This window comes from Oncorhynchus gorbuscha, linkage group LG09 (genome assembly GCF_021184085.1).
Source record: "Oncorhynchus gorbuscha isolate QuinsamMale2020 ecotype Even-year linkage group LG09, OgorEven_v1.0, whole genome shotgun sequence".
Taxonomy (NCBI): domain Eukaryota; kingdom Metazoa; phylum Chordata; class Actinopteri; order Salmoniformes; family Salmonidae; genus Oncorhynchus; species Oncorhynchus gorbuscha.
Genome location: NC_060181.1, coordinates 40,833,392 through 40,853,426, shown reverse-complemented (window position 1 = coordinate 40,853,426; position 20,035 = coordinate 40,833,392). Strand labels below are relative to the sequence as shown.

At 48.0% G+C, this 20,035-nt stretch overlaps 1 protein-coding gene across 1 annotated transcript in view; it reads left to right on the top strand.

Moving 5' to 3' along the window:
- The first annotated feature begins 9,755 nt into the window (after positions 1-9,755).
- LOC124044381 (ephrin type-A receptor 7-like) overlaps positions 9,756-20,035 on the top strand; it is an 86,067-nt gene continuing 75,787 nt past the window's right edge. Inside the window, exon 1 of the mRNA XM_046364033.1 lies at positions 9,756-9,876. Within this exon, the coding sequence (XP_046219989.1) occupies positions 9,756-9,876 (121 nt within the window). The remainder of the gene's footprint in view (positions 9,877-20,035) is intronic.

Here is a 20,035-nt window from a genome sequence, read left to right as displayed (position 1 = left end):
GCTCCATCGATCTCCAGTCACCTGTTAACCCCAAGCAGTGTGTTTTATAGCTAACACAGGCCCATTCAGACACCTACAGTAGATTACAATGGCACTCTCCAACCCTGCCATCCCATACCTCTGTCAGCTGTTGCCCTGGATACCTTTGTGTACTACTCCAAGATCAATCTAATTGGCTGGCTCCCCATTTACCAGTCGGCTGCCTGTCCTCAGAGCCAATCAAAATCACTGGATGGAGAAGCAGGTATGAATAAAGGAATGGATGGATGGCTGAATAAATGCCCCTTATCGTTATATTATTGACCACTGTGTGTTATCTCCCACATGTTAGAAGCCTATTGTCTGGTGTGTGTGTGTCTGTATAGGGCTTTTGTGCAAGACCAGAAAGGTAATTGTGTATGTGTGTCCGCTCGCTCTTTGTGTGTCCATCCATGTATTTCTTTGTCAACAGCAACCACCTGAATTACCCAATAGTAAACTGGGGATGATTAGGTGACCGTGACAGTTTGAGGGCCAGATTGGGAATTTAGCCAGGACACCAGGGTTAACACCCCTACACTTACGATATATGTGCCATGGGATCTTTAATGACCTCAGAGAGTCAGGACACCAGGACACCAGTAACGTCCCATCCGAAAGACGGTATCCTACACAGGGCAATGTCCCCAATCACTGCCCTGGGGCATTGGGATATTGTTTTTAGACCAGAGGAAAGAGTGCCTCCTACTGGCCCTCCAACACCACTTCCAGCAGCATCTGGTCTCCCATCCAGGACCATCCCTGCTTATCTTCAGAGGCAAGCCAGCAGTGGGATGCAGGGTGGTAATGCTGCTGGCAGTATCACTACCTCTCTGCTCCAATGTACTCTTTACCGTTCCCCTCTCTTACGCCCCCTCGGGTTTCTTATTGGGATGGGTCCACTCACATTTCTACCTGCCGCTCGTTCTCTTTCCCTCGCTCTTGCACTTTCTTCCTCCCTCCCTTTGTGTGTGCGTGTGCGTGCGGGTGAGCGAGAGGGCCTCTGCTCTATCAGATAGTAGACAATCACAGTAATGTGGTGCAGGCAATCAAGACAGAAGACCCTCCCCCGTCTCTGTGTGGGAGCTACCCAGAAGGCATTGTGGCTCTATTGCTTCCCATTTAAGTCAGTGAACCGAGAGCATGACTCCTTCAGATCCTTCATGTTTCTGCTTTCTAGAACAACACATGCTCATTTAGATGCTTTTATCCTCCACTACCTACAGGTGACTCGACGCCGTGTGGTATGCGGTCCACGTGAGAGTTAAACCCACAACTCTTGTGTTGCCAGCACCAAGTTTACCAACCAACGTAAATAACAACAACCACCATACTTGACCAAGGAGTCCCTGTGGATAAAATATGCACTTTACTAATCACGTTTTGATAAATTGGAGCTTTTCGCGGAAAGTCAAATGAGCCGTATCTATCGGAGGAATTAAAAAGAAAAGTGCGATGCCAAACACGAGCAAACGAAGCATAAACAACATTCTGAAGGCAATGCTTCCTGCCCGGCACAAACTAATGTATCAAATTAAATTAGCTCCCGACTAACGATCGAATAAACGGAACGGCAATTATGCATTTATTCATTCCAATGGAAGAACAACGAGTTCTCCGAAACAATGTCATTTGTAAAAAGGCGGGTTGGTTTTGAAGCGCTCGACTATAATCAAACTCTGGCTCTCCTAATCAGAAGACCTCAATTGTGCTGTCTAAAGTGATTTGTGGGAACATTCCCAACGTTCGCCATTTTCTGGCAATTCTTTAAGCAAATAAGGCACCCTTCAATGTTTTGTTTTCCCGGACACACATTCGCGGGTAAAAAAAAGCCTAATTGGTTAGATTTGTTGCTGTAATAACAGTCCTTCAACCGTAATCATTCTTTAACAAGAAAGATGTTTTTGAATGAGTCAAAAGAAACGTCACTAACAGTGTTTCTACACTTGAGGTTGCCGATCATTTCATCAGATGTTGAGCCTGACAGTAATTTTTGTCTGTTCTCAAGTGCTAGGTTTAATCTCAGCGGTCTTCGGAGGATGAAAACCGTAGCTTGCCCTGCTACAGAAGACCTTGAGAAATAGTTTTATACTATAATAATAATATGCCACTTAGCAGACACTTTTATCCGAAAGCGACTTAGCCACGCCTGCGTACATTTACGTACATGTGGTCCCGGGAATCAAAACCCACTATCCCGGCGTTGCAAGTGCCTTTCTCTACCCACTGAGCTACAGAGGTGAGAGGGCAAGAGTGAGTAGGCTTCAAATGACACGTAGCTAATGCCATCTGGAGCATCGCAAATCGCAGAGAACTTTTAAAATGGCGGAAATGGCCCTCTATAGAATATGATGGTCACTAGTTACCACAGCCACAAAGTCATTTGGCTATTATCGTAGAAAATCATGAAAACCAAGCATGTGCTTTTTGTTTTTAATTTAAGGTTCGGTTTAGGCATAAGGTTAGCATTGTGGTTGAAGTTAAAATCCCATTCTAAGAAGATTAGTAAGTAGAAATAGGCAGGGTTTATGGCTTTGTGGCTGTGGGAAATGGTGACGGCCACACTTGGAGGGTTCACAGTTAACAATCCCTTTTATGGTGACTCTTTGCCTCTTCGTGGGGATTTCTCTCGGGATGAATTCGTCTCCCAAGCACGTCTTGACTGTGTTGTGATTTGCAGTTGACATCTTGTGACGGAGTTGCCATCTGTGCGTTTCGGAATGTGTGTCTCTCAGCTCTCTCCTCGTGTGTGTATATAGAGACGTGGTCAGAGCTGGCTGTGATGTCACCGCTGCTTCCTGTCTCGGTCTTGTCACTTCCCCTCGAATGAATGTCTAATATGCCCAGCTGGCCCTGTCGCGAGCACCCGTCTGACGGGAAATGTGAGTGTGTTGTCAGGTTTGTGTGTGTGATTGTCTCTGTGATAATACCAGGTTGTGTGTGTCCTGATCACTGTGAAGGTCAGATCGAGGTTGTGTGTGTCCTAATTGCGATCACTGTGAAGGTCAGATCGAGGTTGTGTGTGTCCTGATGGCGATCACTGTGAAGGTCAGATCGAGGTTGTGTGTGTCCTGATGGCGATCACTGTGAAGGTCAGATCGAGGTTGCGTGTGTCCTGATCACTGTGAAGGTCAGATCGAGGTTGTGTGTGTCCTGATCACTGTGAAGGTCAGATCGAGGTTGCGTGTGTCCTGATCACTGTGAAGGTCAGATCGAGGTTGCGTGTGTCCTGATCACTGTGAAGGTCAGATCACTGTGAAGGTCAGATCACTGTGAAGGTCAGATCACTGTGAAGGTCAGATCACTGTGAAGGTCAGATCGAGGTTGTGTGTGTCCTGATCACTGTGAAGGTCAGATAGAGGTTGTGTGTGTCCTGATCACTGTGAAGGTCAGATCGAGGTTGTGTGTGTCCTGATGGCGATCACTGTGAAGGTCAGATCGAGGTTGTGTGTGTCCTGATGGCGATCACTGTGAAGGTCAGATCGAGGTTGTGTGTGTCCTGATCACTGTGAAGGTCAGATCGAGGTTGTGTGTGTCCTGATCACTGTGAAGGTCAGATCGAGGTTGTGTGTGTCCTGATCACTGTGAATGTCAGATCGAGGTTGTGTGTGTCCTGATCACTGTGAAGGTCAGATCGAGGTTGTGTGTATCCTGATCACTGTGAAGGTCAGATCGAGCAGGGTTTTTTATTAAGATGAGACGCTCATCCATCCGGCTCTGTCTGGAATTCAAAAACACACGTAATACTGATCTATGGGGATCTTTCTATAGGAGATGTCTTTATAGGGGGTCCAGAAACTTTTAGACCAGAGGAAAGAGTGCCTCCTACTGGCCCTCCAACACCACTTCCAGCAGCACCTGGTCTCCCATCCAGGACCATCCCTGCTTATCTTCAGAGGCAAGCCAGCAGTGGGATGCAGGGTGGTAAATGCTGCTGGCAGTATCACTACCTCTCTGCTCCAATGTACTCTTTACCGTTCCCCTCTCTTACGCCCCCTCAGGTTTCTTATTGGGATGGGTCCACTCACATTTCTACCTGCCGCTCGTTCTCTTTCCCTCGCTCTTGCTCTTTCACACTGCCCCTATCTTCTCCCACTATCTCTCGATTCCTCCCACTCACTCTCTCTCGCTTCCTCACACTCTCTCGCTTCCTCCCACTCACTCTCTTTCTCACTTCCTCCCACTTTCCTCCCACTCTCTCTCGCTTCCTCCCACTCTCTCTCTATCGCTTCCTCCCACTCAATTCAATTCAAGGGGCTTTATTGGCATGGGAAACATATGTTAACATTGCCAAAGCAAGTGAAGTAGATAATATACACAAGTGAAATAAACAATAAAAATGAACAGTAAACATTACACTCATAGAAGTTCCAAAAGAATAAAGTCTCTCTCTCTCTCTCTCTCTCTCTCTCTCTCTCTCTCTCTCTCTCTCTCTCTCTCTCTCTCTCTCTCTCTCTCTCTCTCTCTCTCTCTCTCTCTCTCTCTCTCCTCTCTCCCTCTCCCTCTCCCTCTCCCTCTCCCTCTCCCTCCCGTTCAAGGTCATGTTACTCCCTCATCTGACCACTGAGTCAGTGTGCTGTCAGGCTGTCACTGCTGACCCTGTACTGTTACCCCCCCTGAGACACACACACACACACACACACACACACACACACACACACACACACACACACACACACACACACACACACACACACACACACACACACACACACACACACACACACACACACACACACGGTGGTGACGGCTGAAATACACACAGAGAGAGAGAGATCACATCAGCTGACATGTCTGCTGTCCTGTGTCAGGGCTGTGGAGAAAGAGATCGCTGCCCCATCCCAATAAGAAACCCGAGGGGGGAGTAAGAGAGGGGAACGGTAAAGGGTGCAGGGAGCAGTGCTGAGAGGTAGCGATACAGAGGGCAGAATAGATCGCTGCCCTTAAAGTGAACAACCCACCGACAGAATGTGTACTGCTGTCGTTCTATCTCTAGGACGTTGTCGGTACACTGGAGACACATCATGTTCAAAAGAGGAACTCTGTTGATCTCTGTGAAGGAGAAAGGAGTTAGATAGTCTAGACCAGGGATCGGCAACTTTGATGGGGTGCGGCCTGTCATGTCAAATAATGTCCCCCGGCCAAAAGTGTCCCCCTCTACATCACAATGGGATTCGATAGTTAGCGTCCGTTGCTATATCAGCGGTGTGCTGACCTAATGATTCAAATTTTTGGAGATGACAGACTAAATTACGTTCTTGTCATCATCGATGAGCAAACAAGGCTGATTTCCGGGACAATTTCGCTGTTTAAACAAGTTTTGTTGAGCGAATAAAATAAATAAAAAAACATGAATTTGAACTACTTTTGGGCACCTTGTTAACATTACAACATGAAACCCATGTCTTCAACGTTGCTCCGTTTCGGAAATGGCAAAGAAAACGTGTCGTCTGCTTGACGCATTTAACATGACCTACCTTACAGGTCACGAAGTCAACTGATTTCCCCGCCGTTCAAATGTAAATCCGCTTGATCCATACACGGGCTTCCCTTTTCTACACTGCAGTCATTTCACATGTCACGTTTTGTTTTCTATCTCGCATTGTAGGTCCTCGGACTCCACAATGAATCACGTGAAGCAGCTGTGAAAACCAACCCGGCAATATTTAGGATTTTAATACATAAACTTTTGATAGAGTTTTTGGTACAGTTGTGTCATTCATTTATTTTCTTTATTATAGTTTTTTATGTACACTCACAGACCCCAGTGTCTGTCGAATTCGGCCTGCCACTTGTTCTCAACAGGCAGCCAGTCTCAAACGGGGGACTTAAAGACAGAGACCAAAGTCCAGGCACTTGCTGCTCTCTTTGTTCTGAGTGGTTGTGTTTTTAAGTTCATCCGTGTATCTTTTTATTTGACCAGGCAAGTCCGTTAAGAACAAATTCTTATTTACAATGACGGCCTAGGAACGGTGGGTTTAACTGCCTTGTTCAGGGGTTGAAACGACAGATTTTTACCTTGTCGGTTCGGGGATTCGACCCAGGCAACCTTTCGGTCACTGGCCCAACGCTCTAACCTGCCAACCCCTCACATCTCACATATTATGTGCCCGGTATGATGGAGCAAGAGAACTCTCTCGGCAGATAACTACAGCGTGACAATAACAGTAGTTGTAGGTGATATAATGAAAAGTTGGAGGGGAGGTTGGTAATGGAGGACATCTGGTGGATCCACGTCTGGGTGTTGGACAGAACCCTCTCGGTCCTGGAGAACCCGGAGCAGAGTTAAAGGGAACAGGAGTAGGAGACCGAGACGGAAACAAGCGAACACGCAGGTTACACGTCACAGTGAGAGAATGTGATGGATTAGTGCGGTGTTGTCCAGTAAATGAACAGCGGCCAATCATTTTTACCTGGTATAAAACCCCCACATCCTTCTCAGTCCGTGCCTGAAGGGTGGTACTCAAAGGCATTCTGATCTGGTTGGACAACGTCCACCACAACAAGGTGGGGTTTCGGTGATCTGAAAGTACGTGATACAAGAGTAGCAGTAGACAAACGACAACACTAAGTCAAATCACGCATTGGAAATGCTACAGCATATGTAATAATTGTATTTACTATTGCGTTGTTTACCTCAGTCAACAGCTGCAGCTCCATTTTTGGTTCCAAGCACCTTTTTTAATGGGTTTACAGAAGGAAATTTAGAGTTAAGCGCGTACTCTTCCTGTACTGACCTTAATGGGTATTGCCTCCACCCACTTGGTAACGTGATTGGTCGCCGGCAGACACCAGCTGTTGCCATTCCTGGATTTTGTGAAGGGTCCGATAAGGTCCACCCCTAACATTTCAAGTGTTAGAGAGAAGATGACTGTATTCTTACCTGTATCTGTGTCATTATAGTATGCAGATTTTCATATTTGTAAGGATACTGACACACACACATTCTATAATATTGAACTCTGCTGTGGTCAAATAAAGCAACCATTACAAAACAACTTATCAGGGCAAAATCTGAATTGGGACCCTTACCGATCATGTGCCATGGTGAAACTTCAAAGTTTCACCATGGAGTTGAAGCTTCAACTCCAGCACCACAGTCTTCACCCTCTCAGACCTCTGGCAGGCTAGACAAGGTACTGACCTTTAAGCAAAAAGTAACACATTGAAACATTGTGTGCTTTCTGATATGACCATAACTGAAATCATAATCATTTCAGATATAATAGAATGTGATTGATAAACAAAAGGTTATTTCACTTGCCCAGCTGTCCACCTCCTTGACAATTCCTCGTCAGGGGAAGCGTAGGTTGATTTTGGCATTTCATGCGCTCCACTTCGAAATGTCCAGCATGCATCTCTGTCAGCACGGCCTCCTTTTCCTCCGTAGTTAAAGCCACCCTCCTCTGTGGCTGGTCATCCTTCCCCCGGAGGTAGATAAGATTGCCTAACAAGTTGGAAGGGAAGAGGTGTTGAAATACTTGAGTCTAAGTATATTTGCCCTGCTGTCTTCCTCTGTTTCTCTCTCCAACTCTGTCTGTCTTCCACTCTCTTCCCACCTCTCGCTCCCTCTCTATTTCTCACTTTCATCCTTTCGTTCTCACTTTCTTCCTCCCCCTCTCTGTGTCTGTCTAGTGAAGACACCTAATTTAAACCTATCCATTTTGATTGATCAGTTTTAACTTCTAGCCAGACACCTCAATATGACAGACTTATAACTATATCAGGTTACAGCCACATAATTCTACACATTTTGCCATGGGGTGTAGAGAAGAGTTTGCAATTTTACATTTAATTTAATTTTTAAGTTAAGTTAATTTTGTGCAAAAATACTCATTTTGCCATGGGGCGGAGTGAGAAAACGAGACGTTTTGCATCTAATTTCTTGCAATTCTACAAAAATAAAATTCCAGAAGGTGGGGGGCAACTGCTGCTCCTCAAGATGAGTTATTTGTGGCCCCCAACCCCATCAAAGTTGCCAATCCCTGGTCTAGACTGTCTAATCCCTTTCTCCTTCACAGAGACCAACAGAGTTCCTCTTTAATGCTGAAATTCAGTGTGTGTGTGTGTGCGCGTGTGTGTGTGTGTGTGTGTGTGTGTGTGTGTGTGTGTGTGTGTGTGTGTGTGTGTGTGTGTGTGTGTGTGTGTGTGTGTGTGTGTGTGTGTGTGTGTGTGTGTGTGTGTGTGTGTGTGTGTGTGTGTGTGTGTGTGTGTGTGTGTGTGTGTGTGTATCATTAGCTAGTGACAGACAGGCCTGTGCTGTGTGTTCCAGGGTTGAGCAGGGCCAGCCGCTAGTGCGTCTCTGTGTGACTGACTGACCGTCTCAGCTATATTTCTGTCCCTTCGTCCTTTCCCTGTTCTCACTACTCTGCTGCTATTTCAGCTCTTTTGTCAGGACACCACTAGCATCACCATGAATAATTGACTGAGAGAAACGTGTGTGTGTGTGTGTGTGTGTGTGTGTGTGTGTGTGTGTGTGTGTGTGTGTGTGTGTGTGTGTGTGTGTGTGTGTGTGTGTGTGTGTGTGTGTGTGTGTGTGTGTGTGTGTGTGTGTGTGTGTGTGTGTGTGTGTGTGTGTGTGTGTGTGTGTGTATTAAGACAACCTGCTCATACAAACACACACAGCAGGGGTAGAGCTCTATACCTTTTCATCATGTGATTGTGTGTGGGTTGTGCGTGAGTGTCTGTCAGTGTATAATAACTGTTATGAGCCCCCCCCCCTTTTCTTTTAAAGGAACAAAACCGAGCTAAACATCCCAAATACTCATGGCATACATCCCATGGCTCGCTCCCCATCACTGCAATGAAATGCATCTACCTCGCAAAAACGCAGCGAGAGGAGTTCCAGAACAAACCTAATTCCCAACAGCGATGTTCACTATTATAAGATCAAGCCCCAAACTGCTAACCATCGAGTCTCGGGCGGGAACTGACTCTAACGTCGTAAAACTGAAATATCTGTAACAACACTACCATCAGTATCTGTAGCAGCAGGGTTAACAATACACCATGTTTTCTGGCTCTCTTTGTGGATTTAGCCAGAAGCTCTTTGGTATACTTATTGATTTTGAGCTGGGCAGGTTGGCTCTGTCGGAGTCTCTGGCCCCAGTGGTGGGTCTGTGTGAATACTGACTGGCTGACTGACTGATACTGCGTGTCAGAGAGCTGTCTCCTTCGTTGGGTTCTAGGTGTCCTCAGGGTACGGGTAGATCGAAAGATGAAGATAAGAGAGAGGGATGGCGGAACGTAGTGCGAGGGCAAGGGAGGGCGGATGTAGAGTGTGAGAAGGGAAGGGGGGGGGACATGAGGGTCGGAGGACAGGAATAAAGGGAAGGGATGGAAGGGAGAGGGAGGAGGGAGACCCGGGGAGGACAAGATGCAGAAGGAGAAGTAGAGAGGTGAAGGGATTTTCTACAATCTACCGACTTGTTTATAGTAACCTCTGTCTGGCTTGGAGAGAAGCCAATCATAGCTTCTTCTCTGTGTGTGTGTGTGTGTGTGTGTGTGTGTGTGTGTGTGTGTGTGTGTGTGTGTGTGTGTGTGTGTGTGTGTGTGTGTGTGTGTGTGTGTGTGTGTGTGTGTGTGTGTGTGTGTGTGTGTGTGTGTGTGTGTGTGTGTGTGTGTGTGTGTGTGTGTGTGTGTGTGTTTGTGTGTTTGTGGCTGTGCGGCGCGCATTTATGTGTCAGCCGTGTGTGTGTGTGTGGGCCCGCGTGAGTCCACACTCTGTTTGCGTATGAATGATAGCAGTGTTTCTCAGTCCTAAATTTGACCCCAAAACACTTGAGGCTTTAGTCCTACGTGATGACCTGATCCGAAGGAACAGGGGCAGACGTGCCATCACTGCCATAGGGGGGAAGAGTACGTAGCGGAGGATAGAACAGGACAGGCCGGAGATGGACGAACCAGGACAGTGAGGCTACAGAGTCGGAACACAAGCTCACGCATCACTTCTAGCCCGGACACATGTTCAGTCACAGATGAACCCACTGATGAACCCACACACCCAGATGAACCCGCCCAGCATCGTGGTAGAAAAACAACAACAAAAAAGACTACATATTCTGCTGTTCTGTCGTGAGTGCAATGAGGTGAGGGGGGGGGGGGTGTGTTTGTCGTCGAAGTAATTCGTTGTGGTTCAAATATACCAAACGGGCAGACGTGGCAGTTTCAATTACGGATCCCAGCTTTCAGGGAAGGAGACGGATACAATTACAAAAGGAGATCAATGATAATTTAATGATCATTTATAATGTGTGTGTGTGTGTGTGTGTGTGTGTGTGTGTGTGTGTGTGTGTGTGTGTGTGTGTGTGTGTGTGTGTGTGTGTGTGTGTGTGTGTGTGTGTGTGTGTGTGTGTGTGTGTGTGTGTGTGTGTGTGTGTGTGTGTGTGTGTGTATACATGTATATTTATTATATCATTCAGCATCATTCTCATTTCTTTTTTTTCAGTTAAAAAAAACAGTTAAACACCAGTTATGGGTGATGAGTTCATCGAACAGCTTCTCAAGCAACAGTTATGGGTGATGAGTTCATCGAACAGCTTCTCAAGCAACAGTTATGGGTGATGAGTTCATCGAACAGCTTCTCGAACAACAGAGGCTGCTACAATACCCAAACGTTTCCTCAAGTATTCCCAACTAGGGGAAGTTTTGGAAAAGTACAATAACCTATGTCGAACCAGCTGCGATCAATACTGCATGTAGTGTACAGAAGTTGAGTACGAGGTCTGCATAATTACTGTCTTCTTGACAGAGGGATCTTCCCGATGTGGATTGAAAAGTAAAGAGAGAGTTTTTTTTAAATGAAGTACTAAGCAGCCTTGCTCGGAGCGATAGAGTGCTCAAAGAGGACTGGAGGTCAGCCCAGAGGGAGCGAGAGACAGAGGTGAATTGAGAGATTCGGAAACTGCTCCGGGGGAGGAAGAAATCGACGCAAACGCCCACACAGCTAGAACCAACATGGGTAGAGGGTGTGAACCGCTGCTGACCTCTGCTGACCTTTATACTTCGGGGCGAAGAGTTGGTTTTGGAGACGGCACGGTTTGAAAAAGCGTGCGTGTTTTTCTTTGACTTTGGTTGTAGTTTTTCATCATGCATTCTGGTAATTCTGGTGTTTTTTCCCCCCTACAGACCGTCCTTGATAACAATGTGTTAACTGTGACTAGTAACAATGTGGTCTAAAGTATGTGGACAGCCTGATTTCAGAATAGTTTCACTCAGTGCTAGACACACACACACTCATCGGGACTGCTTGTGTTCCTGCACCTCTTCTAGAATATTAGCTTAATAGTATTGCATTTACTAATTCCAAACAGTACTGGCACCTATTTCAGTCAACGTGGAGCCCTGACAGTTTCACTCCCTGGTACGTGCTGTTCTAGCTTACATGGTTTTATTAAAGCACAGCACTGTCCGTCTGGGAGTGTCTGCTCTTGTCTGAATCACTTTACTCCAGACTAAAACGTCTGGTCCGTAGGCCTAATGGAGGAGAGAACGCGAGAGGGGACCCATGAACACTAGTGATGAGGGGGAAAAAATAGATACAGTTCCATATTATTTTTGACTACATGTGTTATCGTATCGTTTTGACTATCACAATATATTTTTTGTGCTAGTTGGCTGTACCTGCGGCAAAATGTATAGCTTTTTCTCGGTCTTCTTTTTAAAGAGGGAGACAAGTTGTTTTTCTTCAGCAGAAATATGGTGAGAAATACACTACAAGTGTGTGGACACCTGCTCGTTGAACATCTCGTTCCAAAATCATGGGCACTAATATGGAGTTGGTCCTCCCCTTTGCTGCTACAACAGCCTCCTCTCTTCTGGGAAGGTTTTCCACTAGATGTTGGAACATTGCTGTGGGGACTTGCTTCAATTCAGCCACGTGCATTAGTGAGGTCGGGCACAGATGTTGGGCGATTAGGCCTGGCTTGCAGTCTGCGTTCCAATTCATCCTAAAGGTGTTCGATGGGGTTGAGGTCAGGGCTCTGTGCAGGCCAGTCACGTTCTTCCACACCAATCTCGACACACCATTTCTGTATGGACCTCGCTTTGTGCACGGGAGCAATGTCATGCTGAAACAGGAGAAGGCTTTCCCCAAACTGTTGCCACAAAGATGGAAGCACAGAATCGTCTAGAATGTCATTCTAAGCTGTAGCGTTAAGATTTCCCTTCACTGGACCTAAGGGGCCTAGTACAAACCATGAAAAACAGCCCACGACCATTATTCCTCCTTCACCAAACTTTACAGTTGGCACTATGCATTCAGGCAGGTAGTTTTCTCCTGGCATCCACCAAACCCAGATTTGTCCGCCGGACTGCCAGATGGTGAAGCGCGATTCATCACTCCAGGGAATGTGTATCCACTGCTCCAGAGTCCAATGGCGGCGAGCGTCACACTACTCCAGCCAACGCTTGGTATTGCGCATGGTGATCTTAGGCTTGTGTGCGGCTGCTCGGCCATGGAAACCCATTTCATGAAGCTACTGACAAACCGTTATTGTGCTGACGTTGCTTCCAGAGGATGTTTGGGACTCAGTAGTGAGTGTTGTAACCGAGGACAAACTATTTTTACGCGCTTCACCACTCGCCGGTCCCGTTCTGTGAGCTTGTGTGGCCTACCACTTCGCGGCTGAGCCGTTGTTGCTCCTAGATGTTTCCACTTCACAATAACAGCACTTACAGTTGATCGGGGCAGCTCTAGCAGGGCAAAAATTTGACAACCTGACTTGTTGGAATGGTGGCATCCTATGACGGTGCCACGTTGACATCACTAAGATCTTCAGTAAGGCCCAATCTACTGCCAATGTTTGTCTATAGAGATTGTATGGTGGTGTGCTCAATTTTATACACCTGTCAGCAACGGGTGTGGCTGAAATGGCCGAATCCACTAATTTGATGGGGTGTAGTGTATGTTTGGAGAGTTGAATCGCAATGAAATCACAGTATCGAATCGCAATACATATAGAATTGTGAAAATCGCAATGCATATCGTATCGGCACCTAAGTATCATGATAATATAGTATCGTGAGGTCCCTGGCAATTCCCAGCCCTAATGAACACCAGATCTGACAAGCCATATTATTCCCATTTGCTGAATGAGAGTTTGCTGATAAAACACTGTTTTTTCAGTGTAGTGTGAAATCATTTTTTAAAAAGAGAGAAGGTTGTTTGAGCATAAGAGATGGTGTTATGTCATGTAGAGGAAAGAAACGAGAGCCCCCCCCCCTCCCCTGTTTTATCCCTCCTCCTAGTCATCTCCTTTGCACTTAAATGCTTGACTTTTTTATTTTTTCCTTCCTCTCCATTGTCCCCTCTGCCTCTTTCCAACTCCCCTCTGCCTCTTTCCAACTCCCCTCTGCCTCTTTCCAACTCCCCTCTGCCTCCCTCCAACTCCCCTCTGCCTCTTTCCAACTCCCCTCTGCTTCCCTCCAACTCCCCTCTGCCTCCCTCCAACTCCCTCCAACCCCTCTGCCTCCCTCCAACTCCCATATGCCTCCTTCCAACTCCCTCCAACTCCCCTATGCCTCCCTCCAACTCCCTCCAACTCCCCTATGCCTCCTTCCAACTCCCCTATGCCTCCTTCCAACTCCCTCCAACTCCCCTCTGCCTCCCTCCAACTCCGTCCAACTACCCTATGCCTCCTTCCAACTCCCTCCAACTCCCCTATGCCTCCCTCCAACTCCCTCCAACTCCCCTATGCCTCCTTCCAACTCCCCTCTGCCTCCTTACAACTCCCCTATGCCTCCCTCCAACTCCTTCCAACTCCCCTCTGCCTCCTTCCCACTCCCTCCAACTCCCCTATGCCTCCTTCCAACTCCCTCCAACTCCCCTATGCCTCCTTCCAACTCCTTCCAACTCCCCTATGCCTCCCTCCAACTCCCTCCAACTCCCCTATGCCTCCTTCCAACTCCCCTCTGCCTCCTTACAACTCCCCTATGCCTCCCTCCAACTCCTTCCAACTCCCCTCTGCCTCCTTACAACTCCCTCCAACTCCCCTATGCCTCCTTCCAACTCCCTCCAACTCCCCTCTGCCTCCCTCCAACTCCCCTATGCCTCCTTCCAACTCCCTCCAACTCCCCTATGCCTCCCAACTCCCCTATGCCTCCCTCCAACTCCCTCCAACTCCCCTCTGCCTCCTTCCAACTCCCTCCAACTCCCCTCTGCCTCCTTCCAACTCCCTCCAACTCCCCTATGCCTCCTTCCAACTCCCTCCAACTCCCCTATGCCTCCCTCCAACTCCTTCCAACTCCCCTATGCCTCCTTCCAACTCCTTCCAACTCCCATATGCCTCCTTCCAACTCCCCTATGCCTCCTTTCAACTCCCTCCAACTCCCCTCTGCCTCCCTCCAACTCCCCTATGCCTCCTTCCAACTCCCTCCAACTCCCCTATGCCTCCTTCCAACTCCCCTATGCCTCCTTCCAACTCCCCTATGCCTCCTTCCAACTCCCTCCAACTCCCCTATGCCTCCTTCCAACTCCCTCCAACTCCCCTATGCCTCCCTCCAACTCCCTCCAACTCCCCTCTGCCTCCTTACAACTCCCCTATGCCTCCCCCAACTCCCTCCAACTCCCCTCTGCCTCCTTCCAATTCCCTCCAACTCCCCTCTGCCTCCTTCCAACTCCCTCCAACTCCTCTATGCCTCCTTCCAACTCCCTCCAACTCCCCTATGCCTCCTTCCAACTCCCTCCAACTCCCCTATGCCTCCCTCCAACTCCTTCCAACTCCCCTATGCCTCCTTCCAACTCCCCTATGCCTCCTTCCAACTCCCTCCAACTCCCCTATGCCTCCTTCCAACTCCTTCCAACTTCCCTATGCCTCCTTCCAACTCCTTCCAACTCCCCTATGCCTCCTTCCAACTCCTTCCAACTCCCTTATGCCTCCCTCCAACTCCCCCATGCCTCCCTCCAACTCCTTCCAACTCCCCTATGCCTCCTTCCAACTCCCTCCAACTCCCCTATGCCTCCCTCCAACTCCTTCCAACTCCCCTATGCCTCCTTCCAACTCCTTCCAACTCCCCTATGCCTCCTTCCAACTCCTTCCAACTCCCCTATGCCTCCCTCCAACTCCTTCCAACTCCCCTATGCCTCCTTCCAACTCCTTCCAACTCCCCTATGCCTCCTTCCAACTCCTTCCAACTCCCTTATGCCTCCTTCCAACTCCTTCCAACTCCCTTATGCCTCCTTCCAACTCCTTCCAACTCCCCTATGCCTCCTTCCAACTCCTTCCAACTCCCCTATGCCTCCTTCCAACTCCTTCCAACTCCCCTATGCCTCCTTCCAACTCCTTCCAACTCCACTATGCCTCCCTCCAACTCCTTCCAACTCCCCTATGCCTCCCTCCAACTCCTTCCAACTCCCTTATGCCTCCTTCCAACTCCTTCCAACTCCTTCCAACTCCCCTATGCCTCCTTCCAACTCCTTCCAACTCCCCTATGCCTCCTTCCAACTCCTTCCAACTCCCCTATGCCTCCTTCCAACTCCTTCCAACTCCACTATGCCTCCCTCCAACTCCTTCCAACTCCCCTATGCCTCCCTCCAACTCCTTCCAACTCCGCTATGCCTCCTTCCAACTCCTTCCAACTCCCCTATGCCTCCTTCCAACTCCCTCCAACTCCCCTATGCCTCCCTCCAACTCCTTCCAACTCCCCTATGCCTCCTTCCAACTCCTTCCAACTCCCCTATGCCTCCTTCCAACTCCTTCCAACTCCACTATGCCTCCCTCCAACTCCTTCCAACTCCCCTATGCCTCCCTCCAACTCCTTCCAACTCCCCTATGCCTCCCTCCAACTCCTTCCAACTCCCCTATGCCTCCTTCCAACTCCTTCCAACTCCCCTATGCCTCCTTCCAACTCCTTCCAACTCCCCTATGCCTCCTTCCAACTCCCTCTCTCCACTAACTTTTTCCTGACATCCTTTTGTCTCGTCTCCTCTTTTCCCCTCCCTTTTTGTTCTCTTTTTCTTAATCATTTGACTTTTCTGCGCACTCCTCCTGACGCCATCTTGTGTGTCTTAATTAAAACGCAGACAGGCTGCTAAGGAAGAAAAGGAAAAAATAGAGAGGAAATGAATGAAAGAAGACTGTGTTAATTACACAACAAGGTCAGCGTAGTTTTACCCTCACAGCTTAATTGCAGCCCCTGATTACGTTTTGGGCCTCATCTTTTTTTATTCAAACAGCGGGCCTGACAAACCACAAGAATTACCACCGCTGAGTGCAATAGGGAGGGAGGGAGGGAGCAAGGGCTCATTCATGATCGGGTGTTGCCGTGCTGACAGGGGTGAGCAAAGTGTGTGTTGGGGAGTCGGTCGGTGAAGTCCTAACGACACATTACACACAGCGTGAGTCGACTGTGTGCGCGTGATGGAGTGTGATACAACAATAAGCCATTAAACCCAGTGAGGGGCTACGGATGCAGACTGCTCTAAACTCATCCGTCTCTCTAATGGAGCGACTGTCCCTCATCAGACAGACAGGGTCACTCTTACACCCCCCTCCTCACGACCGGCCTCCTACAGCCTCATCTATCCATCCATCCATTACACTGTTTCATGGATCTGAAAAGGGGGAATTGTTTTTAGTCCCTCCCTTGGGAACAGTGCCCACCGTGGGCGAACTTGCGCCCCTGGTCTACGTAGGTCAGAGGTCAGCTTTAGTGCACTCGGGGGAGACGGTAGCATCATGCTGACTGGAGAAGACCTCGGTCCATGTGTTCGCCTGGGCCCTGTCTGTGCTATTAGGCTTTTGACCTTTACCGTAAGCATTTACACACACACTCTCTAAATTACTTATTCACGGATCTCTCTCTCAGCTCCAGAGCTGTGCTAATCCCTGACCTCTCCATTGATCTTCACAAAGACTGACTATCAGACAGAACACTGGGCCCACAGCCCATACACTGTAGAATGACTACTTCTACTGCCAAAGACATGTCTGGGTATTGCAACAAAGAAGCAACGTAAAAGCAGTGTCAGTTAACCAACATACGTCGATCAGACATACAACGAAAAAATATGAAATGAAATGAGTGTGTTGTATTAATTCCTTTAGAGGATTTGATGGGTGTAATGGTTCTTTGAATGTGGAACTGGGAAAGTGTCACTATTCGCGTCCTCTTCCTCTTCGAATCAATTTACCCCGGCCTGGAAATCTGTCCAATCGGGTTCAGAAGCTGACGTCTCCCGTTCTCATCATTGTCATGGAATCCATTTTGTCCGTGTTTTGGGCCAAATCTGGGTCACCAGCTTAATGAAACTGGCCCGTTTGATATGAACTGTAGTAATGATGCATTTTCGATTTTTTGTTTTATCCGCTTCCTTCGAGCTCAATGCGAATCGGCCGCTTGGAAGCGTGTCTGTTCGAACGGGGGTTGGTGCGAGAGAAAGCGAGACGGGGAAAGTGTGTCCGCACTCAACAAACACACACCCTTTTACCATAATTCCCCGGCGTGAATGGAACCGACCTCATTTGCGTAGATGATTGAATATTCTGAGAGCGTGAATTCGGGAGGGGCGGGGGGAGCCCGTCACAGAGTATTATGGCTGAGGTCTGAGGCCTGATTCGCAGGGGTTTTCACTTTTTCATCATTTCCTTTCCTCCGCATGTCAGGTCTTCCTCGGAGCAGACATTCCCCCACCTACGACTCGGTGTGTTTTGTCTTCGTATTGCTCAAGGCGTACACATGCTACATCTTCAGTACATGATGTGCAACGACAAGACCGGTGGATGACGTTGAGAAATGGGGCGTCACTTAAAGCAACACGACGCGTGCCCAGTGTTCCTCTGTGAGACGAATCAGTGTGCCTTCTCCTTGCCCGGCCCATCTTCAATCTCAATCGCTAGCAGAAATAGTATTTTCAGTCAAGATATTTGACGGGCAGGAGCTAAAGCCACACACACACACACACACACACACACACACACACACACACACACACACACACACACACACACACACACACACACACACACACACACACACACACACACACACACACACACACACACACACATACAGGCAGGCAGGTGCATTCTCACACACACACACACACACACACACACACACACACACACACACACACACACACACACACACACACACACACACACACACACACACACACACACACACACACACACACACACACACACACACACAGGGCTACAGGGTTGTTTGGTGCTGCACGCTGTGCCCATCTTGCCCTCTGTGTCTCCTGTGAGGAGTGACAACTGTGTGAATGTGTGCTGGAGCGTGACGACGATGGTGATCATCAGTGGAATGAGATCACTCAGCCTTGGACACCACGGATGACTGCGGACACACACACACACACACACGACAGTGATACTGACCCAGCCCTCCTGCGGTGTCACCCCGTCTCTAGTACACACGTGCGTTAGAACACAGATGGACAGACACTTATCTCCAGTTACCAGACTTCAGCAGTAAAATGGGAGGCTGGTTAGGCAGAGGGTTTGCACATGCTGATAATACATGTTCATTCTCTCGCAGGGGTGAATGGTGTCAAAGGTGTGGAATTGTTTGTGTGTGTGGCTGGGGGGGCTCGGGTGAGTTGTGTGTGTTTGTACTCCCGTGTATGTGTATGAACGGCGCAAGCAGGTACAGTTAGTCAGCCAACAACTGTGCAAATTCTCCCACTTAAAAAGATGAGAGAGGCCTGTAATTTTCATCATAGGTACACTTCAACTATGACAGACAAAATGAGAGAAAAAAATAAAAAAAATCACATAAATGAATTTACTTGCAAATTATGGTGGAAAATAAGTATTTGGTCACCTACAAACAGGCAAGATTTCTGGCTCTCACAGACCTGTAACTTCTTTAAGAGGCTCCTCTGTTCTCCACTCGTTACCTGTATTAATGGTACCTGTTTGAACTTGTTATCAGTATAAAAGACACCTATCCACAACCTCAAACAGCCACACTCCAAACTCCACTATGGCCGAGACCAAAGAGCTGTCAAAGGACAAAATTGTAAAAAAAAAAAAAAAAAAAAAAATTGTAGACCTGCACCAGGCTGGGAAGACTGAATCTGCAATAGGTAAGCAGCTTGGTTTGACAAAATCAACTGTGGGAGCAATTATTAGGAAATGGAAGACATACAAGACCACTGATAATCTCCCTCTATCTGGGGCTCCCCGCAAGATCTCACCCCGTGGGGTCAAATCCTGCAGTGCCAGACGTGTCCCCCTGCTTAAGCCAGTACATGTCCAGGCCCGTCTGAAGTTTGCTAGAGAGCATTTGGATGATCCAGAAGAAGATTGGGAGAATGTCATATGGTCAGATGAAACCAAAATATAACTTTTTGGTAACAACTCAACTCGTCGTGTTTGGAGGACAAAGAATACTGAGTTGCATCCAAAGAACACCATACCTACTGTGAAGCATGGGGGTGGAAACATCATGCTTTGGGACTGTTTTTCTGCAAAGGGACCAGGACAACTGATCCGTGGAAAGGAAAGAATGAATGGGCCCATGTATCGTGAGATTTTGAGTGAAAACCTCCTTCATTGAAGATGAAACGTGGCTGGGTCTATCAGCATGACAATGATCCCAAACACACTGCCCGGACAACGAAGGAGTGGCTTCGTAAGAAGCATTTCAAGGTCCCGGAGTGGCCTAGCCAATCTCCAGATCTCAACCCCATAGAAAATCTTTGGAGGGAGTTGAAAATCCGTGTTGCCCAGCAACAACCCCAAAACATCACTGCTCTAGAGGAGATCTGCATGGAGGAATGGGCCAAAATACCAGCAACAGTGTGTCATGCAGGTGAAAGAGGACCCAAAAGCGACTTGGCGAAAACAGAGTCTTTAATCCAGTAAAGTAAAATACAATCAAAAAAACACAACTTTCACTCGAAATGACGAGGACCGACTGGAGACTCGATCTTGAACAGCAGGTTGCCTCGGGAAGGCACTTGAACCAAACAGACTCAGACACCTGCTCACCACGCAGCATCTGAGGGAAACACGACACGACAGGGCGATACACAAACACAGCA